This window comes from Microtus pennsylvanicus, chromosome 1 (genome assembly GCF_037038515.1).
Source record: "Microtus pennsylvanicus isolate mMicPen1 chromosome 1, mMicPen1.hap1, whole genome shotgun sequence".
Lineage (NCBI taxonomy): Eukaryota > Metazoa > Chordata > Mammalia > Rodentia > Cricetidae > Microtus > Microtus pennsylvanicus.
In genome coordinates this window covers 128,489,338-128,516,748 of record NC_134579.1, presented here as the reverse complement: position 1 = coordinate 128,516,748, position 27,411 = coordinate 128,489,338, and the positions used below count along the sequence as shown (strand labels likewise).

Sequence of the window (27,411 nt, the reverse complement as noted above, 5' to 3'; positions counted from 1 at the left end):
CCATGAAGCCCTACAGGACAAAGGCAGTCTGCAAAGACAGACCCAAAGGCAGGGTCAGGAGAGTGGCAGCCAGATAAACAGTGATGCCACATTAACAATTCCATTTTTATTTTCTTAAACTGATACAACACAGTGAAACGCAAAAGGGGTGGATTCACACAAATTCATCTTTAATTGACAGGGGCTGAGCACTGCTTTGGAGAGCAGGTTTGGCTCACACCACACAAGCCAGCCACACACATACACAACCACCCAGGAGCCATTAGGAACCAGGTGGTAGGTAAGGATCCCTGCACCAGCCTCCCTGGTGGCTCTGGATTCCAGTTGGCCACAAAACAATAAATACATGTTACATGCAAGGGAGGTCATGGGGTGACTAGGGAGGAGGCTAGTCTTAGAGATCTGCTTTCTTGTATGTTCAAGCACAGTGGCAATATTTCAAGTATTGCAAAAACAAAACAAACAAACAAAACCTAACCAAAAAAAAAGTGTTGGTGTGTGTCCTATAACTCTGAATGCTGTTGGGGGACAGCAACCCCACATCTGCCTTGACACTCAGATACTTTCAAGTACACATGGACAGAGCCGTGACAAAGGACTAGCAGACTAGGAGGGCTGGGAAGGGATTAGCTTATGTCCACCTTGGAGCCTGGAAGACAAGCTTCAGCACAGACCCTGAAGGCCAGCAAGCACAGGAGCTAGACTGACGGAAAAGCTCCATGGGGGACAGTTTGCATATGTTATTTTTCACCCACACCTGCCTACTGCAGGGGGAGGACGGCATCTGGGCACTGCCCTCTCTGCCATCTAACAGGGCAAGTTGATAGAGATAGCCAGCCACACACTCACACACCGTATCAGGCAGCCTCTTCTCACCCTCAGCCACACAGCTGGTGCCATCTTCTCCATGGGAAACATCCAGAGCAATGCTCTGCCTTCCCCACCACCACCCTGCCAATTTTTAAACATCCGAACTTTCCTTTTTTAAAGAAAAACTGGATTTGGGATTGCGGGCAATACATTTTAGGAGTAAAGTGTGGAATTTCTGAGTTTATAAAGCATGGTGCTTCACAATGACTGTTCCTAATGAACATTTAAAGAGGAGGACTGCTTCTCCCCTGGGAGGCAAGCCTGTGTTTCCCTCCAAAGACCAGACACAGGTGGAGGTGCACACTGGGCTATTTATACACGTAGACATGGTCTGCATCTGTACAGCATCTTGGAGAGCAAGAGCCAGAAACAGGAGGCGGGTTCCTAGTTCAGACTTGAACTGCTGGCTGAAGCTCTCCAGTCTCTGTCTGCATAAAGTGCTCTGGTGACTTACAAAGCTGGGTGGATAGCCTCAGAGGGAGAGGTTCCTAGAGAGATCAGGAGGCCAAAAGGCCACACCCTTTTTTCCTGGATGAACAATGGGGTAAGTGAGCTGTGAGAAAAAGCTCGCTTTGGCTTAGAGTCAGCAACAGTCTCAAGGCCTTGCCTGTCCACAGGGCCGCCTTGGGCTCTGCAGGTGGCAGGTGCCCACACTCACCAGCCTACCATCTCTCAGTGCCACACCTGGCCGCCAAGACAGCCAGCTAGGAAGGATATGTTCAGAAACTCCTGTCCCGGTGGGCAAGGAAGCTGTCACTGGCACTTTGACATCCACCTACTAGCAGAGACTAGCAGCCTAGGAATAGGAAGCAAGAGTTGCACCAGTCTGCACAGGTCTCATGCAGCATCCCTGCTGGAGTTGGCTGGCAGCAGTCTCAGCACCATCAGATCAGTGTCTGCCAGGTCTCAAACCCTTCCCTGCAGGATGGCAGAGGCGACTAGCTCCAAGGGCACAGCAGGCTGGTAGCAGGCAGTCAGGCACAGATGCCACTCAGCAAGGCCGAGAGTCTCCGCTCAATGCACAACTTGCCTGTGGAAGAGAGAACATGATATGGTGAGGCCACACCTACTACCGCACACAGGCTGCCAGGAAAAGGCACTCACACTTGGCAATGTTCTCAATGTCCGTCTGGTCCGTGAGTGTGTGCTGTAGCCCCTCCAGCAGTAGCAGGGCTTTGTGATAGCGTGGTACACAGCCCTCTCGGTGCTGGAACATCTCATCCAAGGCAGCAGATTGCACCTGTAGACAAAGGCAGAGCTGGGAAGGGCCAGGGCAAGGCAGGAGTGGCCTGAATGCTCAGCACACCGCACACTGTGGATTGACCCAAGTTCATTTAGAGTGAACATAAGAGGATGGCTAATTATTAGCAGGTGGTGGTGACGCACACCTTTAATCCTAGCACTCGGGAAGTAGAGGCAGGCAGATCAAAGTCAGCCTGGTCTATAGAGCGAGTTCAAGGACAGCCAGGGCTACACAGAGAATACCTGTTTTAAAAAAGAATGACTAATAATGTCCCGGGGATAGCTAATGTATTAGATGCTCACAGAGCCAGGTGACCTGCCTGCATTGTGGCCACTGTGCTATCGGCTTGGGCTGGATACAGCAATCAAACCCTACCCCAGGACACTCAGGGTAGCACTGTGAGCAGTGTGCAGAGCACTCACTCAGTGTCATTCCATGAGGTCACAGTCACCTGAGAAAAGAGTATAGATAAGGAGACCAATTTATACTTAGTTCCTTTCCCTTTGGCAGGGGTGTTCCTCATACCTGAGGATTATGTGAATAATCTCAAAGCAGAGTCCCTGCTTCAATGGTGTGGTCTTCACACAGAGGTCTTTCATGTTAGCTGAGAAACGGACTCTCAGAGATAACAGGTAGGGATGCTTCCTGAATTGAAAAGCTACACAGTGGACAGGTGAAGTCACTATGGGAAGCCCCTGCTGCTTGCTGGGTAGAGCATCACCTAATGTCGGAGACCTCTGGCAGCTGAGCACACTAGGAACAAAATTCCAAGCTCCACCGGACAAAGCACACAGACCGCCCATACCATCTGTACAGCGTGGCTGAGGATAAGCCGTTCAGCAGTGACACCATGGATCCCATCCAGCAGCCGTTGTTTGTCCAAAAAGAAACGCTGAAGCCGCAAACTGAGGCCCTGACAGGACACCACGCTGGCCTTATATAGCTCGTTTAGTCTGCGTACAACTAGGGTAGAAGTGTCAGTCATTTCAGGCTTCTAGGAGCAGAAGACCCCCAAAGAGAGCTGGAAAGCATGTATGTAAAGGAGTATGTTCAGCTTGAACAGGAGCTGCAGCCTCCAGCTTTCCCCAGAGCCCTATGTAGCAAGATCAACATCAGTTCCAAGTAGCTCTGCCTGGGTAAACCCATGGACTTACTCTGTGCTCTGAGCATGAGGCCAGGTCCTGTGTACCCACTCTGCCGACTGCCCTGGCATGGCCTATTCCTACCCATGTACCCCAGCACCGCATCCCTGAACCCACATCCTCACCCTGCTTCACAGTAGATGAAAGGCAGAGCTTGCCAGCTCGGATCTGGCCAATGGCCGTCTGTAGGCCCGAGGACAGAAGCTCAGCCACCTTCAAGTACAGTACCAGCTGTTCTGCAAAGCTAGAGGTCAACAAACAGGTCAGAGGCAAGTCAGGGCCAGCAATGTCCAGGAACTGCCTTCTCGGTCCCCAGGCAATACTTACCCCCACTCGCGGCTCAACTGACTGATCTGGTCAGCCACCACACTTTCCTGCAGCTGGTACTCAGGGCCCCCGGGCACCTCGCTGGCATTACCCTTCAGGGCTGCAATCTCCAGAACTTGCTGTGCAAATGCAAGTGTGAAGCGCAGACTGTGCAGGGTCTCCGTGTGCTCTTGCTGAGGAAGCAATAAAGGTCAGAGCCTGGGGCACACAAGTGTGTGTAGAGAGCTAAAAGGCTGACCTGCCAAAGAGGCACCTCGCTCCCAAGTATTAATCAGGTAAGTCAGAAGGGAGCGCCCATGCTTGTCACCTCCCCACAAGCCTCACCTCCATGAGGGTCTCTTCTGGGAGGTCAGGAGCCTCAAAGGTCACAGCTCCCTCCAAGTTGGCAGCAAGTGGGTCAGCAAGGCTACAGCAGTGGCCTGGGGCAGAAAGCTCAGGGGCCTCAGCACAGGCCCCAGGTACTGAGTGGCGGGCAGAGGAAGAGCCGGCAGAGCCCAGGGAGCTGGAAGAGCCCACTGTAGGTAGATGGCTGGTAAGGGACAGGCAGCATGCCTGCTTCTCACCCTGCCATCTTTGGCCCTCTGAACTCCCTCTCTCAGTTCACATTCCTCCTCATCCTGATATTTTAATAGGGAATACAAGTCAAAGGTGCCAGCACCCGGAGCTCCGTCTTGGAGTGCTTTAGCTTCCAATACTTAAACACAAATTAGTTCAGAGAAAGCAGTGAAGCCATGCACAAAACTGGGTGGTAGAGGTAAAGGCAACCACTGCCATCACTGTGAAGTGGCAGGATCCTCATGAATCTATTATTTAGCCAGGGTTGGTTGGGCTCTCAGGGCAGTGGGATAAGGAGACCAGCATCTTAAACAGCACTCCTGCTCCATGCATATGCTGGGAATGGACCATTAGGATTATGCTACAGAACACTGACTGCATTCAAGAATTCCCATTCCAAGGTTTTGCTCTTACTTGGCATATCCCTCACCTGAGAACATTCTAGTGCGGGTGCCCTGGGGCGGTGTGGTACCACTGGGTGGGGAGCCCACAGTGAACACCACAGGTGCTGGACTGCTGGCCCCTCCAGCACGGGCTCCTGGATGCAGGGTCCCTCCAAAACCAGCAGAGGGAGCTAAGGAACAAGGCAGGTTCAGAGATCAGGCCTGTGCCAGACTCCCACAACACCCCCACAGATCCCTCACATACCAATCTCCATAGGTTTCTCCTGCAAGCTATCAGTGCTGCCTGAATCAGAGGCCTGTGTCCCAAATGCAGCCTTAAGCAGCAGATCCGTAAGACGGCTGGTGCTGAAGGACCTGAGGTGGTAGGAATGGGGAGGCAGTATGTGTGGAGAGGGCCTCTAGACCCAGCAGCTCGGGTCCTATTTCTGCACACAATCGTACCTCAGGTCAGGCATGAGGAGCTGTAAGTTCTCTAACCCACTTCACCTTTCAAACAAGGAAAACAGGCTGGACTGCAAGGGCCCACCACAAATTCGCAACACCTGCCACATTGGGCAGCCAGCGTACAAAGATAATTTTGGTCAGAAACGGTAGGGAGGACAGCTCCTGAGCACAGTCCATCCACTCCACTTACCGGCCAAAGGGGCCCCTGGTGTCTTCAGCAGGCCGCAGGCCAGAGCCCAGCTGCTGGCCCTGAAAAGGACTCGCCTCTGAGAGATCAGGCAGTGTGCGGTTCCGAGGGGGCGTCATTACTACACCCTGCCGAGCCAACAGGGTCAGCAAATTCTGAGAGCTGGGAGCTTTGGGGAAGTCAAATGAGGGCCCAACCTAGGAGGGAAGAAGGATAGCACTGAGAAGGTCCAATGGACTGCCAGACCTCAGAACCCATAGCCCAACATGGGCCCACTGAGGAAATCTGTCCCTCCAGAACAAGCACTGAGGATATATGTACAGGCTTACAACACAGGTAGCAGCTGCTGTGTGGGGCTCCCTTTTCCAGAAGGAAAGCTAAGACAAAGAGACAGAACTACACAATCTCTCTAAGTGACAAACTAGCCTTGTGACACTTTTTGAAATGGAGTCTTACCAAACAGTCCATGGTAGCCTCAACATTCAGATCCTCCCTCCAAAGCTAGGCTTACAGGTATATGCCTAGTCTGAGATTTCTTTCCTATACTCAAATCAAGCCTACTCATCTTAGTAAAACACCTTTTGGTGCCACTCTACCGTAGTCACGGCACAGCAGAGAGACAGAGGGCGCAAGGTTTCTTCCCTGTTAGGGAAGTCAGCGGTCCCCATTCCGTGACAAGCCATCCCCTCCAAGAATCAGTTCCTCTAATTTCCCTTCCCTAAGCCCCTGCTAGGCACCCCCAGGGAAACCTAACAGTAGCCAAGACACAGAGACCAGGTCCTTTCCCACCCCGTTTCCTCCACCAGAGCTCGGTCCCTCCTACAAGTCAGCCCAGCCAGCCATTACCTTGGTGGGAGAGCCTAGGATGGGGGGCAGGGGACTCCGCTGCAGGAAGTCAGGCAGCTTAGGTGAGCCACGCAGTGGCCGGCAAGACTGTAGCCCTGGGCATGGCTGGGGTGCGCTGGCTTGGGGTGGGCTGAAGGTGGCTCCCAGAGGGTCTGTTGGGGGTTTAGGGAGCTTGGGGCGCACAACATGGAAGTCAGACAGGTTGGGGGCACTGTGCAGACGGCAACCCAGCCCAGTGGTCCGTGAGGAGTGCTCAGGCACAGAGGAGCCTGAGGACAGGAACAGGGACAGGACAGGCTGCATTACTACCCTAGACCCCACAGCCAGGCACACTAGAAAATATCAAACAAAGCACTGCCCCACTCTGGGTCTCTGTGACCACCATTCTGGACCCTTACACAACACCCTTACAGCAGAAGCACAGAAGGGCTTAGCAATCTGTCCAAAGCCACACAGCTGTGGAGTACAAGGAACTGAGTGGCAGGGCATCCTCTGTGATCCAAAGATTGATTTCACTGTATTTCCTACTTTCTCCCTAACAGCAAGAGTCTCAACAACAGGAAGAGACCCCAAACAAGGTCAGCTAACCTTCATGTCTGCTCTACAGATGCTCAGGCCATGGGCTATGCCCACACTAACTACCTGGTCGTGGTGACCTGCCAGCTCGCATATCAGCTCCTTGTGGGGAGGGCACTCTGCTCCAGCCGGGCCGCTCAGGGATGGTTCCCACTAGTAAGAAAAGGGTAGCTAGATTAGACCACAGCAAATAGAGGGGGTCATCAAACCCGCCCCATCCACTCACAGAGAAAGGAATGCCCACCAGTTTTTATCCCCCATATAAACTTACCTTGGGGAGAGGGTGTGTAGGGACGGCTACCTCCTAGTGACGGCTTTCTGGCCAGCATGGCTCCATCAGTGTGGGAGGGGGGTGATGGGCTGGCCCGAGCAAAGCCCAAGGGGCTAGTGCTACCTGATCTTCTGATGGCAGAGGACCTGCACAGAGCCAGGGCACATAAGGTCTAATTGACATCACTGAGGGCCCCCTGATGTCACTCAGCTTTTCCCTGGCTAGTCTGGCTTACAGGTAACTGCTAACCTAAACTGCCTTCTATAGTTTACATGAAACACTCATTCAACCCCTAACATTTACTTTAGTCTACCAAACACAGCTTGCCAACAAGATGGGTTTGAGGAGCTTAGAAGTCCCCAGTAGTTACAAGAATTCTACAAACTCCATTACTGCACACAGGTCAGGGTACTAACCGGGCTGTCTGGTGTTGAGCAGGTAACTGTAAATTCTGCTCGATGCGCTGGTAGTTGTGCACCTGAGTGGGGACAGGAATGGGGACCGAGGCACCATACCTGGTGCTGGAGAAGGGGCCAGGCCGGCTGTGGAGAGAGAGTGACCACTGTAGGCAGCACTGGAAGAGGCTCAGGCCCAGACACATTGGGGTGGAGAGGTCTCATCCTTGCCCAAGTCTGAAGAGTTGGGTTTCACACTGCACCCACCCAACACTGTCTGTGTGACTCCCACATATGTGTTGCCAATACCCTAATCTAGGGAAGGTCCTGTAGGCAGTATTCTCAGTTGGGTTCCCTTACAAATCCAGCCACATATCAACAGCCCTTCAGTGGGACATCCACATTGCCATGTCTGGCCAAATCTGATCGAATACAGGACCTTTAGACACAACAGATCTTGCCAAGAAAGATGGCTATGATGCTGAGGATCACTGATACCCATCTATGCTTACCCAGAGGGGCTGGGAGAACTGCTGCAGGTCGGAGAGGGAGATGGGGTGCGACCATGGCTCTCTAGGCCAGCAGAGGCCACCAGCGAGCTCCTGGTGGCAGAAAGGACAGACAGACAGCTTTAAGATCCTAAACTCCCTCACCAGGCTTCCCTAAGTGGGCCCGGCAGCCTTAGTTCTTCCCAAATGGCCTATTCCATGTCAAGACTGGCTACTGGGCAGAGGTCAGGAGAGGCTGACTCACCCACTACACAACAGGCTATCAGGTGGGGGCTTGGTACTAGTTGCCTCGGCTACTAGGTCACCTGTGGAAGAAGAAAGCATCTGACCAAGGTGTCCCCTGTCCTCTTGGACTCGCCTGACCCTCTGGCTCTTGGTGCCCTGCTCAATGTCCCCTTTCTCCCAAGAGAGTGCAGTCTGAGCAGTGCAGTTCCTTGCTAATACAGTGGCTTTGTGGGGTCCCAGTGTGAGGGCAGTCTACTCCAAAGCAAAGACACTGAGGTGGCAATCCTTCGAGAGCCACCTTTGTATTGTATATATATATATCCATGCCCCCCCCCCTTTTTTAATACTCTGGAACCTGGGCATAAGGCTCTCCAGACACACCTTTGGTGATAACATCCTCCCTAGCAAGCTCAGGGCTCTAGAAACCCATTCCAACCGCCCATAGGGAGTCAGGCTAAAGCCTTTGCCCACATGCATGTGCATGTATCCAGTTGTCTGACACACCTTTATACTCCAACAAATACTGTGAGGTTGCCTGCCTATGTACTGGGACCTGACCTGGAAACTGGGCTGGGACCATGACAAAGTCGTCTGTGTCACAGGAGTCTTTGCTGCTGCCACCAGAGTCCCTGGAGCCCTGCAGAAAGCCAGCAGCATCCGCTGGGGAAGTAAGGGTCTTCTGCAGCTGTGGCATCTCCCCCAGGGACTGCAGGACAGAGCAGAGTTGGTGAACTGAGTCCAAAGGCAATCAACCTCCCCAAGAACGTTACAGCTCACAGTGGATCTCAGGCCCATAGTGCTAAGCAAAGGGGGCTGGGCTTGGACACTGCAGCACAGCACAGCTCTTTCTTTTTTTTTTTTTAAACCAAAACTTCCTTTATACAAGTATTAGAATATAATCACATTTCTAAAGTGAAACCATAGGTACACAGTCGTAAAGCTACACAGAGAAGCATCAGTGGGACAAATGTTTGAACAAAGACACTCCTGAATTTCACGTTTTCACCGAGCATCGAAAACCACCAATCTTTTAGTCCTTTTCTTGTACATTATTCTGTATCCACATTCTCTGCATCTGATTGGATCTCTGGACTTTATTTCATTTTCGGTGTGACACTCTCCACAAATATATATCATCGGCTGCTGCTTTGGGGGTTGGACGTCTTTCTGGGTATCCATTGTTAGTGCCTCGGCAGCTCAAACAAGCTCTGTGCACGCAAAAACAGCTCTTTCTTTTTTTACGATTTATTTACTACATAAGACAGTGTTCTACTTGCATGTATGCTTGCAGGTCAGAAGAGGGCACCAGATCTGTTTATGATGGTAGTGGACCACCACATGTTTGCAGGGAATTTAATAAAGAACCTCTAGCAAAGCTGCAGCCTGTGCTCTTAACCTCTGAGCCCTCTCTTTCAAACATTAAAGACAAGCTTTAGGATGAGTGTCATATGGCTTGGGAGCCTGCAGCTCCTCTGGGACAGTGTTCACCATCCATCCCTCTTCACCCCACCTCTCCATTTCTGTACAGTAACAAACCAGAGGACCATAGAGGTCGTGTCCCTGTGAGGAAGTTGCCACTGGAAACCAGCACCAAGCAGGCACCATGTGGACACACCTCTAGACTCTTAGAGCAGGTGGCAATGCTTGGCACAGCTGTAGGTATACTTTTCATGAAATGAGTACCCCCAAAGGGTGTCCCCACCACCAGACACAGATCACAGAACCTGCTCCCAGTTATGGCAGAGCCTAGAGTACTGGGCCAAACCCGGACACTATCTTATTACTGCTCAATCAAATGAGTGAACATTGAGATGGGGCTCAAGTCCCACACAGACATGATCAACAGATCATTGCCACTGAGCCTCAGTGAGAGGGGATCTCTTCCCTAGTCATGCAGGACACAGGCTACACAACGCCTAAAGTATTTAATAAGGACCAGAGGCAGCTAGATCAATATCTGCACACCTATCATTATGCATTCCATGGCCCAACCAACAGAAATCCAAGAAATCAACTCACAGGTGGGGAGGCCAGATGTGATGCAGAGCTGCTGCTAGAGCTGCTGCCGGACCCTGAGCTTGGGTACGAGGGCACAGGCACAGGTGGGGCTGCAAGAGAAATGTGGGTCAATATGCACACTTCTGGATCCCACTACAGCTCTGGGGACATGGCTGCCTTTGACTGGCCCAGTACCTCACTCAGCTCTCACCACAGAGACAAGCAGCCAGCATCAGGCTACACCACTCTGCACTGGTACCTCCAGTACCCCAAAGCCTATGACACCGGTCATAGGTAGATAAGATATACATGGCCTTGAAACAGAGGCAGAACTGGATGCCCTCCCCCAGCCCCTGCCATCAGCCCAAAGTTTTCCTCAAAATAGCATTGACACCTATAGACATTGGGGAACACGTCACAAGCCCAGTCTGTGCCCAAGACTCCCAGAGACTCACACTTCTTGATGGTGGTGCTAGCATCTAAGAAAGGATGGTGGAAAAATTCATCTGTGGATTAAAAGAAAGTTAATTAATTATCTTGATATCCCTGACCCAGACAGCCTGACCAGAGAGCCCTGGGTGTCAAAGTCAGGCCCCAGCAACCTAGGAAGAGTCAGGGCCCCAGATGGTGGCTTTTGAGAACATCTGACCTCTATTTCAGCAGGATTCAGTCTGCTGGCCACACTGAGGTTAGAAGGAGTCCATTGCATGTGGCCCGGAGGCTAACAGCAAATGGTAGGCTAGTAGTGCCTGGGCACTCACTAAGAACAGCTAACATAAGTTAAAGGGGCAGGGTGCCAGGTGGCCTGTGCTCACCAAAGTCCATGCGGTCCTTGTGGTTGCGCTGCAACAGAGCCAGGAGCAGCTGCCGCAGGGGAGCTGATGTCTCCCGTGGGATGCTGGGAGAAAGAGAGGATGGGTTTGAGCAAGAGTTGTGGGATGCCAGGGTAGACATGTCCTGGGGATTATGGAGGGTTTCTTACGCAGGAACCAGTGTCTTGTTTTTCTCATAAAACAGGCGCAGGTCCTGAGGGCTGCTGGCCTGTTGGGATAACAATGAAAAGGTTCAGTCCTGTGGAGTACCTGCCACCTCAGAGCCCTGACACCTACCTCCCATTGCCTAGCCTCTCAAGTGCCTTTGTCTCCAGATATCCATGGCAAGGACCACTGAGCAGCTCATGTGCCATGTGCACACAAGGACAAGTGGAAGGCAGATGGGACAGAGAGACGCACCAGACCCCTCCAACTGAGAAAAGGGCTGGGCATATATTCCATGTTGGGGACACATCTGGGAGGCTCACGGTTGACACCCTAGTACAGGAAGTGCGTTTAGCTCTTAACCTGAATAGTCAATGTTGGCAAATAGGAACTATGCCAGGCCTATTAGGGCTTGGGAGCATGCCAGGTATCAATATCACACCTTGTCGAGGCAGACACAGCCCTAGGTTCTCAAATTCCCCTTGATGCAGACTTTGCTTCCAGGTTTGGGCGACTACTTAGGACGAACAGCTGCTTTAGAAACAAGGCTAGGTGGACAGTCCATATTGAGACATGACTCTGACCTCTAATGGGGTCACAGCAAAGGACCTGACAGGGAAGGCCCCCTTTCAGGTTACCTTACTAAGCAGAGAGGTATGGCTTAATCCTAGATAAGAGAACTCTTCTGCTAGGTGGGAAGTACCTGTGTGGCAGAGATCAGGGTGACTGAGCAGGGCCTAATGCTACCTGACTCTTAAAAAAATGCAGTTTCAGTGACCCCTTGGAAGGCTATGGAGAGAATTTTCACCTAAAAGATGCAGGAGAGCCACCAAGCTCAGTACCTATAACCACAAACTGATTCCCCATCTGGCAACTCTGTACTCTTCCATGGTGGGAACACCACCCACACTAACCCTTACCCTCTAGGGTTTTGGGAACTCACTAAGACCTTAGTGTCACGGGCTTACTTACCTGAAAGGGGGCCTTCCCTGTCAGACACTGGTAGACAATGGTGCCAATGCTCCATAGATCAGCCTTCCCATCATAGTGCTGGGACATGATGACCTCAGGGGCCTACAGGGTGACAATACAGATAAGCCCTACTGTACAGTAGTATGTAATAACAGCTATCAGGCACTAGCCAATTGGAGCAGACATCTGCTGGGTACCAAGCAACCAACATACATCACCAGAGCAACAACTAGTTTTGACATGACAAAATGGTACGGCCACTCTGTCTGCAACCCCTTACCAAAATGGTAAGGCCACAGCTGATCCTTAGGAATTCTGTAAAGGGTCTCAGGCAGGGCTGACACTAGCCCAGCTCTGCCTTGCCCTTTAGTCCTGAACCATGAGTAAGCACGCACCATGTACATAGGAGAACCGCAAAGTGTGGCCGCCATCATGTTGCTCTGGAGGTACCGGGCAAATCCAAAGTCAGCTGCAGGAGAAGCACCCAGATTGCATGAGCTGAAACTGCTCTGGGCATGGTCCCCTGCTGCAGTCTCTCAGGGAGCGACCACCCCAACAGGTCTCACCAATCTTGACTCGGATGTTACTAGGGTTGGCACGACGACCCCCAGGATTGGACAGCAGAATGTTCTGGGGCTTCAAATCGCGGTGGATGATGCCCTTGCTGTGTAACAGCTGCATGGCGCCAGCAATCTGCTGTAGGAATAGCCTGACCGTATCTTCACTCAGTGTGCGCATGGCTGTAAGAAATGGCAGGCTCAAGGAACTTGGGATACCACTGTGTACGTGGCTGTGTGGAAAGACAAGCTCAAGGCCTTAGCGCCAATACCACTCCCCAGACACTCCAGCACACAGGGCCAACCCATTCTGCAAGCCATTGGGCACCAAGGCCAACTTTCCTTTGCAACCTCCAGAAGAAGCTGGTCCTTTCTTATTTTAACCCCAAAGAGCACATGCCCCTCTTCTCATACATCCTTGTAAGACTCCTCCTAACCACTAGCTCTTGGTGCTTCTGATAATACTCTGCTCCTCTTGGTCTCTACTCCTCTGCTGACACCTCCTTAAACTTTCTCCATTCCTGTGGCCAGCAATCACTAGGCTTTGTCCCTAGTTCTGGGATAGGTCTTTTGTCTCCTAGTCCACAGTCGAAGTGGGGACAGGCACTGGAGAGATAGCTCAGCAGTTAAGAGTACTCGTTGTTAAGAACCCTAGTTTGGTTCCCAGCACCTACATGGTTGCTCACAAGCATCTATAACTCAAATCCCAGGGGTTCTGGAACCCTCTGTCAAGTACCAGGGCATGAATGTGGTCTACATACATAAAGACAAAACACTCATACACATAAAAACAAATTAAAAGTTTTTTGTTTGTTTGCTATTGTTTTGTTTTCCAAGATGGGGTTTTGCAGGGCTGGAGAGATGGCTCAGTGGTTAAGAGCACTGGCTGACCTCTTCCAGAGGTCCTGAGTTCAATTCCCAGCAACCACATGGTGGCTCACAACCCATCTGTAATGAGATCTGGTGCTCTCCTCTGGCAATGTGGGCATACATGGAGGCAGAAGGTTGTATACATAATAAATAAATAAATCTTAAAAAAAAAAGATAGGGTTTGCTGATCTGATCACAGGCAGATCTCTGTGAGTTGGAAACCAATATGGTTCTAGAACAGCCAATGCTACATACCCTGTCTCATAAACAAACAAATGAAAACAGCGAGTAGCTCTATACTCAGGCTAGACTGGACACAGGCTTCACCAATAGTTCAGTGTGGAGATGTCAGACAACCAATTAACTCCCTCCCAGTAGGAGGCACCTCACTGGTAACCAGGTCTACAAGGATCACCTACCTAGAGCCCAGCAGGCAGACACCAAAACATGTACACCTTATACATATGCACTTGGCACATACCAAAAGAATAAACAATCACTGCAGATCCAGTCTGGATCACGCAACCATTTTGGTGGGACACCAGCTCACCACAGTCCAATCACTTGACAAGTGGCTAGTCTGGGAGCCTACATGAACTCACACACTCACACATAGGGGTCTGTAAGCACCTCATAATCTCAAAGTTATAAATAGGCCAACCCTGTACTGGCCTGCTCACCCCTTTCCTTCTCCACAGACAGGTGACATGTGAGGCTGGCCTAAGACCAAACAAACTAACACACTGTGGAGCTGGAAACTTGCTAAGAAACACCCAACTACTGAAAGTCATGGGTGCAACATGCTGCCCCAAGAGACAAGAGCAAATACTGGCCGGGCAAAGTCAAGCACAGATCAGCCACGTGAACCTGAGCATGCAGTGAACTGACAGGCCGCTGCATCTAAAGTCAGAAGCCTCAAGACCCCACACCTACTCCACAACTGACTCATCCCAGCAGACCTTGCAGGGTCCTCCTAGACCCAGGGTCTGCTATGATGGCAACAAGAAGTCAGTGTCCGAGTCTGGGATGGTGTCTAGAGGCTCCAGCAAAAGGAGGACCCAAACAACAGAAGACTGCTCTAAATGCCTGTGTCCCTCTGGAGAATGGTCAGGAGTTTTGCTAGAAGGTGCTCAGGTCCCTGGAGTCCCCATTCTCAAGAGGCTGAGTGGCTGTCACTTCCTTTACAGCCTGAGACAGAAGGCCTATCTAGGAGGGGCTGCTTTGAACCATCAATCCCTGCTTCTGGTTTTGTGTTTGCCAAGGTGGAGCATTCTGAATTACAATCATGGATAACCACTGCATCCTTCCAGGCATTGGACCCAGGTCCCTGCATTGTTACCACTTGCCTCTCCCCTCAGAGTACTCCATGGAAGAGATCAATGCACTTTCACTCTACGCATCACAACCCACTCACTTGCTGTCTTCCCATGGGTCCTGAGCTCTCCTGCTGCCTGCAGCTTCCTTGCTCTGCTAGTTAGAGTACCTCTTACTAGTCTGTATCCACAAGACACTCCCATAGATCTCTTGGCTAAACTTCACATATACACTAAAGCTGCCCCCTGTCCTCCCATGAAAACTGTACACCCTTCTCCCCGTGTTTTATGCCTGCCAGTGCTTGCTCTGACCCACCTACTCTGCTTGTGTCCTCAACCCTGCCAAAATAGCAGTACCTGACTATTCTGTCGTCACCCTCCCAACAGGTGAGAAACACTTAATAAATAGCTGAGGGTAGTGAAGCCTAAGGGTCTAAAAGAGCTGGGCTCCCTTCTATATAGCCCTAAAGCAGGAGAGGAGAGGATGAGGAAGATCAACGCCACAATCAATCAGGGGCAAATCAAGCTGGCAGCATCTTAGACTAGCAGTAGTGCCCAGCTGGGGTATGTCTACTCACTGTGTAGATAGTCAGCCAGGTCTCCACCATTACAGTACTGCAAAAGACCAGGGACATACCATCAAAACATGGCCAAAGACCTTCCAGTCTTAACCTGACTCCTTAGCCCCAATACCTGTTCCTTGAACCTGTCCAGTACAGGTGTCCTAAAATCCCAGCTAGGAATGTCAATAGTGCATACTTATAACCCACCCACCCTATCCCTCTGCCCATTCCTCTGGGCCCTGTGCTTGCCCTGGCCCCATGGGAACTCACCTCCATGACCAGGTAGACAGAACTGGCCATCTCCTGAAACACAGAACAAGCCATTTGAGATGGGAAAGTACCTTGCATATTCTTTCACTCATTGGACATTACTTGAAAGAGCCCTTGGCACTTGATACCACAGGCACTCTCAATATGTCATCTACCAATAAGGCTTGAGGCAGAGTGAACAAGGCCAGGCCTAGGTGTCCTCTGTGGCCAAGACTCAATCTAGGAGACAAGACATTTGTGGCAAGTGGCTTGGGGGATGGGAACATGTTGTTTCAAGATCATACTAATACAGGCCCAGTGTCTCAGAGGGTCTGATGATCTCCATAGGGTTCAGCGTAGGAAAAGGTTGATACGCGCAGGGGCCACTACCTTTGAAGGTTACTCTTGTCCCAAGGGAGCTGACCTTGATTCTTAGTCCAAGAACTTCCCAGCACTGGAATCCACAATGCTAACAGATTACAGACTGGTACTGGCAGGGTGAATCAGCAACCAGGAGGCCTCCAGCTGTTGATCCAGCCTTGTGGGGCTTTAGAGGCTAACAGGCATTCAAGCTCAGACAGATACTCACCTGGGCACCAGTCTGTCCCCTTGTCTAATCAAAGCCGGTGTGAACAGGACCATCCACCTGACAGGGCCAAGCCCCACACTGTGAGATCACCCACCACAAATCCCACCATTCACACCTGTTTCACTGACCTAGTGGTATTAAGCCAGTCAGGCTGGTTCTAAGCAACTTGCAAATTTTTTCTGCAGGCGGTGTGATCCCTGCAGTTGTAGCAGGCAGCTGGGTGGAGCAGGCTTTAGAAACCACAGGAAAAAGGCCCTCCCCTCCTATAGCCCACAGCAAAAAGCAAAGGCCCTACCCCAATTCCAAGCACTCAAGGAGGATCCACTCCCTGATCCTCAGGAACTCAGCTACAGAGAGATATAGGAGGTTCCTCAAATCTCTTCCAGGGCCTGGACAAAGCAGAGACTGCAGACAGCTTGCGAGAGCTGGGTGGGACAGGAACCACAGGCCCCAGATGACCCCACCACAGAAATCAATGGCCACCTGCCCCACAAGTCAGTTACCCCAAATATGTATTCATGACTCCAAGGACTCCCTACTCCTACCCAGCCTCCCAGTCCCTATGACTAATGCCTACACATGAACACCCATGAGTGACAAACATGAAACATCTCAACACCTGCGATGTGAATGTGCAAAGAGCCCACCCGTGTGCCCCAGAACTGCACCAGAGTGACTGGGGAGCTAAAAAGTGTGTTCAGGCAGTCTGGCTGTCCCAACTCAGTGTGTTCCACGACTGACAAACTGTGTATAGCCCAGGTGGGAGGCTATTCAAAAATACAGGCCTAGACTGCTTCACCAAGGCCTGTATGCCAACACCCCAAGTACCTGCCTAGATGAGGAGCCTTGACTTAGCCCCATTTGGCTCCACTTCCACCTCTCTCTGCCTTCCAGGCCAGCTAGAGGAGAGATACTGTGGGATAGATGATGCCCTGGAGAGCCCCTAGTCTGAGCAACAAATAGGTTAGGGGGCCCAGGATGGAGGGACAGGGACCAAGAAAAGAGAGACCAAGTCTAAGTAGGATGGGGACTAAAATGAAGAAATAGCCTGAGGCCCCTTCAGCTCAACTGAAGTGAGAGCTAACAGAGGGCTCAGGGCACAGCAAAGGTGGCAGAGATAAGGACCCACAAACAGCCACTGCTGCACACACTCTGTTCCTTCTGTGCATCAGAGGGCATGTCTCAGCTACTTCAGTCTGCAGCTCAAGCCAATGGAGGCTGCTGGGGCCATTTGCTATGAGACACACACATTAGAGCCTGGCAGTTAGAGGCTCAGGCCTGTCCTTAACATTAGTACTGCTCCCTGGGGTATGATCTGTCCCAGAGCCCCAAACTCATCCACCTAGTCTGAACAAGCAGGGACAGTGACAAGGACAGACAAAAGATCTGGAAAGATAAATACAGAATACCAACCTCGGAGATACTAACCCAAGATTCCCAAACAAGGGATAATAACTACTACCAGCAGCCTGTCCTCTCTTACATACAGCATCATGCTTCCTGCCTCCCTAGAGGCAAAGCTACCAGTGAACCATGGGACTTCAGCATGTGCACAAAGTTCCTGATTAGACCCTAGTAGGGTCCATCTAAAGGCCTTCCTTCCATAAGCCAATTCCTAACCAGTCCCAATCAAGCTGGACCTCTACTGCCTACCTCCGGCCCTTCCCAGGAGGTGGTCCTAAAAGAGACCCAGAAGGGCTCAGGTAGAATGGTGTCAACTTTAATTCATAACAGCCAACTTGTTGCCCCATTCTGACCTGCTACTGCCCCAAAAGAGCAAGCTTCCATCTGAGATTGAGTGCTCCAACCAGGCCTGAGCTATGGCCTAGTCCCCCACTGGTAGCGCCCACCATTTTGGCAAGCCCTCTCAAATCTGCTCCTTGTACTCTCTCCTGCCTCTGTGCTTAACTTCCCTGAGCCCCAGAAAATAACAAGCACAGCACGTTCCCCAGCCAGTTTTACAAATGAGCCAAGGCCCAAGAAAGCAAGAGACATGCCCAGCTCTGTGGAGCAGCAGGGCTCGCCTAGGCAGGCTGGCTTTCATGCCATCTATATGCCTTCCATAAGCTTATTCCTAACCAGTCCCAATCAAGCTCTACTACCTCCAGAGCTGGGCCTTGCTGTCTCTAACCTGGTGGGAGTGAGGTAAACCACAAAGCAAGAAGGGCCTCCCAGGCAAGAGCTTTTAAAGGGAAACAGCCCACCCAGACCAGCCCCTCTACATTGATGAGGCTACCCTCTTTAGGAACAGGGGTAGCAGAGGCCAAAGTACAACCACAGTAGTTACAGCTACCCTGTCTCAACCCACCTTGAGCTCACCCAGAACCACCTCTCCAGCCTCTGTTCTGCTCAATTCGTTTCTACAAACTCTAGGGGCCACATAAGACTCTCAGAAACCTCCAAGGCCAAGACTGCATCCCTAGCACACACTCCAGGGTATTGAGCAGACAAAAGTCCTTCTCAGGAATGGCTTTCCCACCACACTCTCTCACACTGGGTGGAAGACCTTGATGTGGAATGCCCTAGGCTCCCAACATTGCCACTCTGCCCTTGTAAAGAGAGGAAGGTGGCAGAGGGCAACCAATGACAAACCACAGCTGACAGTAGAGCAAAGACAGACTTGGAGACAGACACCCTTTGCTGAGCTTCCCTCCCTGTGCACAGAAACTCACTAGGGCAAAAGTTCAAGAGGGACAATAGAATCAGCACTCCTGCAGAAGCTGCCCAGGAGTCCAGCATCCTGGGATGCTGGACGGGAGGGCGTCTGGGCACGTAGGAGGCCGCCCCGCCCCAGACACTGAGATATTTGCTTAATAGGATCCCAGCTCTCCACCCTCTGCCTGCTCTACTCTTGTCTGGCAATCTCAAGCTGGGTCTGGCAGGCGGGCGACATGTACTGACCCAATTAACTCCTGAGGAGCCAGGCTTTTTCTGGACTGCAGAAGGTGCCACGGCTATAGCCACAGCAAATGCTGGGCTCTTCTGGACAGTTGACAGAGGAAGGCCAGCTCATAGTACCAGGGGGTAAGGAGAGTCTACTCTACCCCACTGGCCTCTCAGGAGGCATCCACATGTCTACATGCCTACTTCCAGGCACCAACTCCTGCTGTGAATAGTCAGACCCTTCTCCAAGACGCCACAAATAATTCAGAACAGAGTTGTCTCTTGGGAATACAACTCCATATAGTTACTCTCCAGAACCATACTTCTGTAATCTATCTACAACGATTCTGACCACCAGTTAGTACAGTCAGACTGACTCCCCTGCAAAAGACTATTTGTAGGAGACCAGCCAGACACAGGGCAAGGAGGGGAGGGCAGGCAGCCTCTAGAACATGGCATCTATCCTGCACAGCCATGGGCTTTATGGTGTATTCCATCAGCCTTACAACTGCCATATTTTTATGTTCTCCATAATTCAAAAGGTAAAAAACCTTGGTCCAGTAAGTAAAAGAATCCACGACCAAGGCTGGGAGGTGGTGGTGCACGCCTTTAAACCCAGCACTCGGGAGGCAGAGACAGGTGGATCTCTGTTGAGTTTGAGGCCAGCCTGGTCTACAAGAACTAGTTCCAGGACAGCTAGGGCTGTTACACAGAGAAACCCCATCTCGAAAAGCAAAACAAAACAAACAAAAAACCAAAAAAAAGCCATCACCAAGCCTGACAATCTGAGTTTAATTGCTGGTACCCATCTGATAGAGATACCAACTTCTGCCAAATTACCATCTGACTCCCACATGAAGAACACATACATATACACAAAAAAATAAAATTTCAAAACTCCAGTCTTTTTTTTTGGGGGGGGGGGGTGTTTCAATAGGGTCTCTCTGTCCTGGAAACTAGCTCTGCTAAAGATCCGCCTGCCTTTGCCTCCTGAGTGCTGGGATTAAAGGCGTGTGCCACCACTGACTGGTTTGGTTTAAAACTACAGTCTTTTAGCGGTTTCTGAATGATGATTAGTTTCTGCACCCCTGTGACATGTGCATCCTTAAATTATTAGTTAAGATAAAGTGGGGAAGGCGTAGGGACCTGGAGAGACGGCTCATCAGTTAAGAGTATTTGGTTGCTTTTGTAGAGGACCTGGGTTTGATCAATACACTCCAGCTCCAGGGGATCTAACCCTCTTAAGACTTCAGTGGGCACTGCACGCATATGATACACTTACATATGTGCAGGGAAAACAGACACAAAATAAAAACAAATCTTTAAAAACAACAAAAATAAACCAATAGGGCTGGAGAGATGGCTCAGAGGTTAAGAGCCACTGACTGCTCTTCCGGAGGTCCTGAGTTCGATTCCCAGCAACCACATAGTGGCTCACAACCATCTGTAATGAGATCTGGTGCCCTCTTCTGGCCTGAGGGCATACATGGAGGCTGAACACTGTGTACATAATAAATAAATAAATCTTAAAAAAAATAAAATAAAATAAATAAATCAATAAAGTGGGAACTCAACAAGATGGCCGTGTGGGGTGAAGCTACCTACCACCAAATCTAATGCCCCAAGTTTAGAGTCCCCAGAACCACAGTAGAAAGAGAGATCACCTCCACTCCAGTTGTTCTGACTGCCACAGGCACTGGAACATGTGCATGCCTATCCCATATAATACACAAAGGTTAAGAAAAGTTTTGAATAAAGAGATGGGGCTGGAGAGATGGCTCAGTGTTTAAGAACACTGGCTGTTCTTCTGGAGGACCAGGGCTTGATTTCCAGCACCCACATCACAATCATCTATAACTCCAGTTCCAGGCATCCAACACCCTCTTCTGGCTTCATAGACACCAGGCACGAAAGTGACGCACAGATATATATTCAGGCAAGAAAATAATTTTTTTTTTTGGCTTTTCGAGACAGGGTTTCTCTATAGCTTTGGAGTCTGTCTTGGAAAGAGCTCTTGTAGACCAGGCTGACCTTGAACTCACAGAGATCTCCAGCCTCTGCCTCCCAAGTGCTGGGATTAAAGGCGTATGCTACCACTGCCTAGCTAAAATAATTTAAAAAAAAATCTAGGCATGGCAGTGCACACTTGTAACCCCAATACCTGTTAGGATAAGGTAGGAGGATCACAAATTTAAAGCCAGCTACAGCAATAAATCAAAACCCAGTCAAGAAGCTCCACCTTTTGACTGGAGTCTGCCTTTAATCTTGAGGGTGGAGGTCAGAATTCAAGGAGTTTAAGGCTAGCCTTGGGCTATAGGAGACCCTCCTCCATAAGACAAAAACAAAGAGCTGGGTGTGGTGGCTGTCAGGTGTGGTAGTGCTTTGATTCCAGCGTCAGGAAGGTAAAATTCAGAGGAAGCCTAGTTTACAGTGAGCTCCAGTTCAGTCCCAAAAAAGAGAAAATTTCAAGGCACAATCGATTTGTAGATGTACAAACAGCAGACTTATCTGAATCCTGACCTATCTCTGACTGTGTCCAGTGACAAGCTCTATCTCCACTGTGGGTGGGAAGGTCATAACCAAACCCAAATCACAAGCCTATGATGAATACAGACACTCCCCTAGCCCTAACTCAAAGCTGGTCTGTCTGCAAGGTCCAGGTGAGTCACCTCTAGGCAGCCTGGCAAGTATAGAGCTTCAGAGAACCTGCCAGACAGCGTACTAGCCTCCAGGGAGTCCTCAGCAGTAAGGCTGGCAAGCAGGAAAGAACTGAGCCTACATCTATGGGCTGATATTATGATTCTGGCAGTGCACACTCTCCCAGAGCAAGAACATGTTCAGACATTGAAACCTGGATGAGAGTCCATTCCCCCCTTGGTGAAGGCCATGTGTTCCATCTACCTCCCCAAATCTCCGGTAAACTCAGGAGCATAGGGAGTTAAGGTTTGACTCCTAAGTGTGAGGCAAGATGCTCAGGATCCTAGGTTCATCTAATAGCACTACCAAGAATAAAAAGGGGAGGTGGTGTCGCGTTTTTTGTTTGTTTTGAGACAGGGTCTCACTATGTAGCTGAGTGCCCCGGAACTCACTATGTGGACCACGCTGATCTGCCTGCCTCTGCCTCGCAAGTGCTGAGATTAAAGTAATGTGCCCGGCACCTGTGCTGGTGTTATGGTCTCAATGCCGCTCCAGCTTCACATCTGAACACTTGGTGGCATTTTAGCCTCGTGGCTAGAAACATGGCTAGAAATTATAGCCAGGCTACTTGTTGTCTGAGTTCTCTGCTTTCCTCATCAGCCAACGTCTGAGAATAATCATGTTCCCACCACCATGAACTCCACTTTGCCTTCCTGCTATGGTGAAGTAGAACCTGTAGCCAAAATAAACTTCTCCCTTAACCTGCTCCTGCCAGGTGTTTGAGGCCAGACTGGACAATGAGTACCAGGCTAGCCTTGAGTGAGTCCCTGTCTCAAAGGAACAAAATAAAATAAAAAAAAAAGGGGCAGGGAAGAAACCTAGGTGCAGCCCATCACAGAACTCCTTTAATAAAAAGCCCATTTACACACAAAAAAATTTGCTTAAACAGGGTGGTGGTGCATGCCTTTAATCCCAGCACTCAGAAGGCAGAGGCTGGAGGATCCTTGTGAGTTTGAAGCCAGAAGCCAGCCTGGTCTACAAGATAGTTCCAGGATAGGCTTGATAACTACAGTGAAACCCTGTCTGGGGGGAGGGGGGGACGGACACAAACAACAACAAAAAAAAGCAGAGGAGGCAGGTGAATGAATCTCTGTTAGGACACCCAAGGCTAAAAAAGCAGGAAAAGATCGTTTACATAGATACAGTACCAAGTGGGTACAGCTCTAAGAACTTTAACTCAGCTTGTCACCACAGACCCTGGTCCTTTACTGTTAGAATCACAGGCATGGAAAGGCAACTTGATGATGGTTTCATCTAGAGGTATACAGGAAAGCAAAACCCACAGACAGCTTCAGGGCTTAAGCCTGGACCATCATGATTACTGAACCCGGCTTCCAACATGGGAAACAAAAGTAGATTTGTTTATCACTGTTCAAAATGAGGATTATGAGATCTTAGCAGCTAAGACATTGTATTTGCTGGGATTGGAGAGATGGCTCAGCAGTTAAAAGCACTGGCTGTCCTTCCAGAGGACCTAGGTTTAATTCCCAGAACCCACATGGCAGCTCACAACTGTCTGTAACTCCAGTTCCAGGGCTTCTGACACTCACACAGACACACATGCAGGCCAAACACCAATGAACATAATAAAAATAAATTAAAATTTATTTAAAACGGGGGGAGGTATATTTTGCTCTTGCAGAAGACACATATTCTAGTAGCCAGCACCCTCCCCAGGCAACTCACAACTGCCTCTAACTCCAGCTACAAGAGATGCAACATCCTCTTCTGACCTCTAAAATCACCTAACACACGCGTGCACAGGCAACACATACCCAAACATATATACATAAATAAATAAATCATTAAAAAACACACACAGTAGGGCTGGGCAGTGGTGGCAGAGGCTGGAGGCTGGGTGTGGTAGTACACGCCTTTAATCCCAGCACTCAGGAGGAACAGGCAGGTGGCTCTCTGTGAGTTGAAGGAGAGCAGAGTTCTAAGCTGGGCTCCAAAGCTACACAAAGAAACCCTATCTCAGAAAGACAAAAACAATAACAAACAAACACTAGTAAGATTTGACTTATGAAACACGTGAGGTTTGAGCCACTACAATCTTCAGTGATGGACAGCTGCATGGTGACCACTGGCATCACCTCTCTGGAGGGCAATCTGACAACAGTCCTCAAACTACAGTATGCACACGTCTTGCCCAGGGCTCCAACTTCCAGGAATCCATCTACATATCCATGCTAGCCAGAGTCCAAGGACAGTTGTGACCACATTTTGACTGGCCAGAATCCCGGAATAGCCTGTGTTCCTCAGGAGGGGTTAGGCTAGTAAAATGAACCACAGTCAAGGTGGCCACATGACCTGAAATCTACACCACAGCAACAGACAGCAGCAAATCCCACCTGCGCTCCCACTGCCTCAAACTTGAGAGCCGACAGAAGTGATGGCACAGCCTGTGTGGTCCAATCAGGGCTGCAGTCCAGCTCTGAGCATGAACCCGACTGCAAGCTGTCATTCCAATAAAGAACCAAGTGTGATTCCTCACATCAATGTGAGACGGGAAACCCAGGCTTCCTGCCTTCTCCAACAGACCATGGAGGACATTGGGGGTAGTATGGTGGGAAGGGTACACACCTCCAGGGAGAAAAAAAAAACTGTAAGGATGCCTAGGAGGAGAAAGGACAGCAGGCCATCTGCTTAAGGATTAGAGAATGACTTTTGTTATTGTTGTTGTTGTTATTTTGAAGACAGGGTTTCTTTGTAGCTTTGTAGCTAGAACTAGCTCTTGTAGACCAGGCTGGCCTAGAACTCACAGAGATCCGCCTGTCTGTGCCTCCCGAGTGCTGGGGATTAAAAGTGTGCACCACCACCACCCAGTGGAGAATGTCTTTTGTATGTTTTTTTCAGACCCTTCTGCAGCATTGGAGAGCTTTCTTGACCTAATCATTCTTTTTTTCTAACCGAAGAGTATATCTTAAACATCAAGGATACAGAACACCACCACCAGGTCATGGGGTGAAGGGCTCTGGAACAGGCATTTCTCAGCACTTCCTTTGGGCAGAGGAAGCCAGAGCCTTGCCAATACTGGAAGAAACGGCAGAGTTCCTCAATCAGGTGGCTCAAGTGGATGAGGCAGAATGAGTGGAAACCAGAGAGGAGCGGAACAGGCTTCAAGTCTGCAGTGGACCTAACCAATTATCTGTTCAGTTCTAGGAAGACAACCATGAAAAATGCCCAGACATGGAACCGTGGGAACCTGGAGAGGATCACAAAGTGGACTGAGGGCCAGAGTCTATCCCTATGAAGGTCATGTCATCTACTCAGCCCTGGGTCCGCAAGAAGCACATCAAGTGTACTGATGAGGCCTTGCCTAGAGCACCACCGGAAACAGGAGAAGGAAGCATGGGGAAGGGAGGAAGGACAGGTGGCAAAGGACAACCTCCTGGACCTGGAACACAATGTCTCCAGCTGTTGCCAGGTACTCCCTGTCACACTGGACCTAGGCCCTGCCCACAGGTCACCTCATGACACATGACATGTCACAGCCCCAAAGGTAAAGCTGGAAGAGAAGCAGGGCAGGGAGGGAGGGAGGGAGGCCACCAAAACACAGCTGCCCGCTGGGAACTTCCCTCAGCCAGGGCTGGTCCTGTGCCCCAGTAAACAGCTTTCAAGACCATTAGTCAGCACTTTGCTCAGGGGACCAGCGCCTAGGGTTCCTGGTCCCCACGCCGGGCATTCAGGGCCTCCAACCCCTACCACTACTGGACTGGAGGACCGGAAGGCACCACGGAGGCTGACGGTCTGTCAGCTTTCTTGCTGAGGCTGCCAGTCTGAGGCTGGCATCCTGCTGCTGGGTCCAGTGGGCCCAGCCCCAACCGCGCTCAAGAAGGAATCTCCAACAGCCCCTCCCCCTCCCAGCCTCTGACGCAGGAGTGGGCTGGCCAATGCCAGGCCGCTGAAGCAATGTCAACAAACAAACCCGCCAGCCCAGACAGGTGGGCCTGCCAGGGACACCAGATGCAGTAAGGGCCACTGGGTCAGACACTGTAGAGGAAGGGGTCCTTCGCACTAGGGCACACTAAACCCAAACCACACATGATCTGAGCAATACGATCGCCAGAGATACAACGCTAGTGTTTTCGGCTGCCTTCCCTCCCCATTCAAGAACAGACAATCTAGGGGGGAGGTCCCCAAGACCTAGCAAAAGCCAAAACAAACTTGGACCAGGGACCTTATGGGGCTTCAGAGTTGAGCAAGTCACAGACACCATATTCAGAACCCCAGCTCCTTTCGTCTACACCATACCAGTCTAGAGCCATCAACTGTCCAATGGGGGCTTCAGTTCCGGCAACCTAGAGCTTGAGGCTGTGACTGGGTCACCGGCAAGAATAACATTACCCCTCCCCCAAGTCTTACAGCAGCAGCCTCCCGGCCTTACCTGGAAGTCGTACAACGCCACGATGTTTTCGTGCTTTAGTTCCTAGGACGTAAATCCAAGTTTCTCATTAGCAAGACAAGAGCTGGCCCACCTCTCCCCCTTCCTTGAGGCACTGGCTCACCTTCAGGATTTTGATTTCCTTTCCCAGCAGTGTCTGGGACTTGGCAAGGTTTTTCTTGTTAATGCACTTGACGGCCACCTCCAAGTCGTGCTTCTGAAAAGCCAAACGCAGAACTTCAGGAATGAGAATATCCCTCCCTCTGCCCCCTAAGCTGGAAACACACTGTGGCCTAGGTTGACTGTTCCAAAGGTAGTGGGATTGGAGGATGCCCGAGGCCGGCAGGTAGGCTCTGTCAGCGAGGCCTGGAATCTAAGCGGATGGAGCCCTAGGCTAGGTTTCCAAGACTGGTCTGACTCTTCAGTGTTAAGAGAATCCTGGGCGGGCGTCTCCTGGATTCTGGAGCTAGAGTAGCAGGTGGGTTTCCGGGGCTGGGGTCCTGAATTGGGTACTTCTCCCAATTTCCGGAGGTAAGGTGTTGGGGCCCCCGGGAGCCTCACCCACCTCACGGTGGCGACCCTTGAAGACCACCGCGAAGGCGCCGTGTCCTATCAGGTCCTTGCGAGAGAACTCGAACTTGCCCACGGTCTCGACGCCGCCGCGGCCCGGCTCCATGGCGCGCGCGGACCGGGATCGCGGGCCCGGGGGCGGTGCTCCGGGTTGCTCTGGCCTCAGGCGGAGGCGCGGGAGACAGGAGGGCCGCGTACGCGGGGCCGGAGGCGCGGGCTCATTGCCGGGGCCGCGCGCCCCATCAGGCAGGCCTGGGCCGGGTCCCAGTCCCACAGGCCGGCGGACGGTGGGGCGAGATCCTTCGGCGTCCCCCACGGCACCCTCCCGGCGCTGACAATCGGGACCCACTCCGACTCGGCCCTCGGCTCAGATACACTCCAGCTCCGACTCGGCACTGACAGACGACGCGGCTCAGAACCCCGCGGGGAAACAAAAGATCCGCGGCACCCGGGCCCCGGAGCCAGAGACGCCAGCGCAGCCGCAGTGCGCGGAGGCGGGGAAAGGGGCGGGGGCTGCGGAGGCGGGACCTCCTAGGTGGTGGAGCTGGCAAGGGGCGGGTCCGAAATGGGAGCCACCTCGTGGGTGGTAGAGCAGGGCGGGGCCTAGTGAAGGCGGGGACTGGCGCGGAGCAGGACCTAGAGTGGGCGGGACTTGGGATTGGACGGTATGGGCGGGGCCGGAGAAGACAGAGAGCGAAGACCTGCTTATCTGTTTTTACAGCCGGCTGCGAGGCTTCTGGCTTCTCGATGTACCCTAGGTGGGGTTTCTTGTTTTAGTTTTTGGTTTTTTTT

At 51.2% G+C, this 27,411-nt stretch overlaps 2 protein-coding genes across 3 annotated transcripts; both read right to left on the bottom strand.

Moving 5' to 3' along the window:
* Positions 1-91: 91 nt before the first annotated feature.
* Ulk1 (unc-51 like autophagy activating kinase 1) lies at positions 92-26,986 on the bottom strand. Of its 2 annotated transcripts, XM_075983795.1 has the most exons (28): positions 26,615-26,986; positions 26,174-26,266; positions 26,053-26,094; positions 15,515-15,547; positions 15,260-15,296; positions 12,508-12,681; positions 12,337-12,410; positions 11,942-12,043; positions 10,975-11,033; positions 10,808-10,890; positions 10,448-10,498; positions 10,014-10,102; positions 8,553-8,700; positions 8,014-8,074; positions 7,773-7,862; positions 7,282-7,407; positions 6,866-7,011; positions 6,661-6,747; positions 6,019-6,287; positions 5,176-5,369; positions 4,786-4,895; positions 4,568-4,711; positions 3,907-4,097; positions 3,583-3,755; positions 3,381-3,499; positions 2,919-3,076; positions 1,975-2,110; positions 92-1,900 (listed from the first exon to the last, which is right to left on the bottom strand). In XM_075983795.1, exons 1-28 carry the CDS (start codon positions 26,723-26,725, stop codon positions 1,845-1,847), a joined length of 3,156 nt encoding a protein of 1,051 aa, XP_075839910.1. In that variant the 5' UTR covers positions 26,726-26,986; the 3' UTR covers positions 92-1,844. The 2 variants fall into 2 exon arrangements, with proteins under 2 accessions (XP_075839910.1, XP_075839901.1); XM_075983786.1 differs by lacking the exons at positions 15,260-15,296; positions 15,515-15,547; positions 26,615-26,986 and having other exon boundaries at positions 26,174-26,235.
* On the bottom strand, positions 8,908-9,235 carry LOC142841093 (DNA-directed RNA polymerases I, II, and III subunit RPABC4). The gene has a single exon (XM_075957830.1). It carries the CDS (start codon positions 9,171-9,173, stop codon positions 8,997-8,999), a length of 177 nt encoding a protein of 58 aa, XP_075813945.1. The 5' UTR covers positions 9,174-9,235; the 3' UTR covers positions 8,908-8,996.
* Positions 26,987-27,411: the final 425 nt, after the last annotated feature.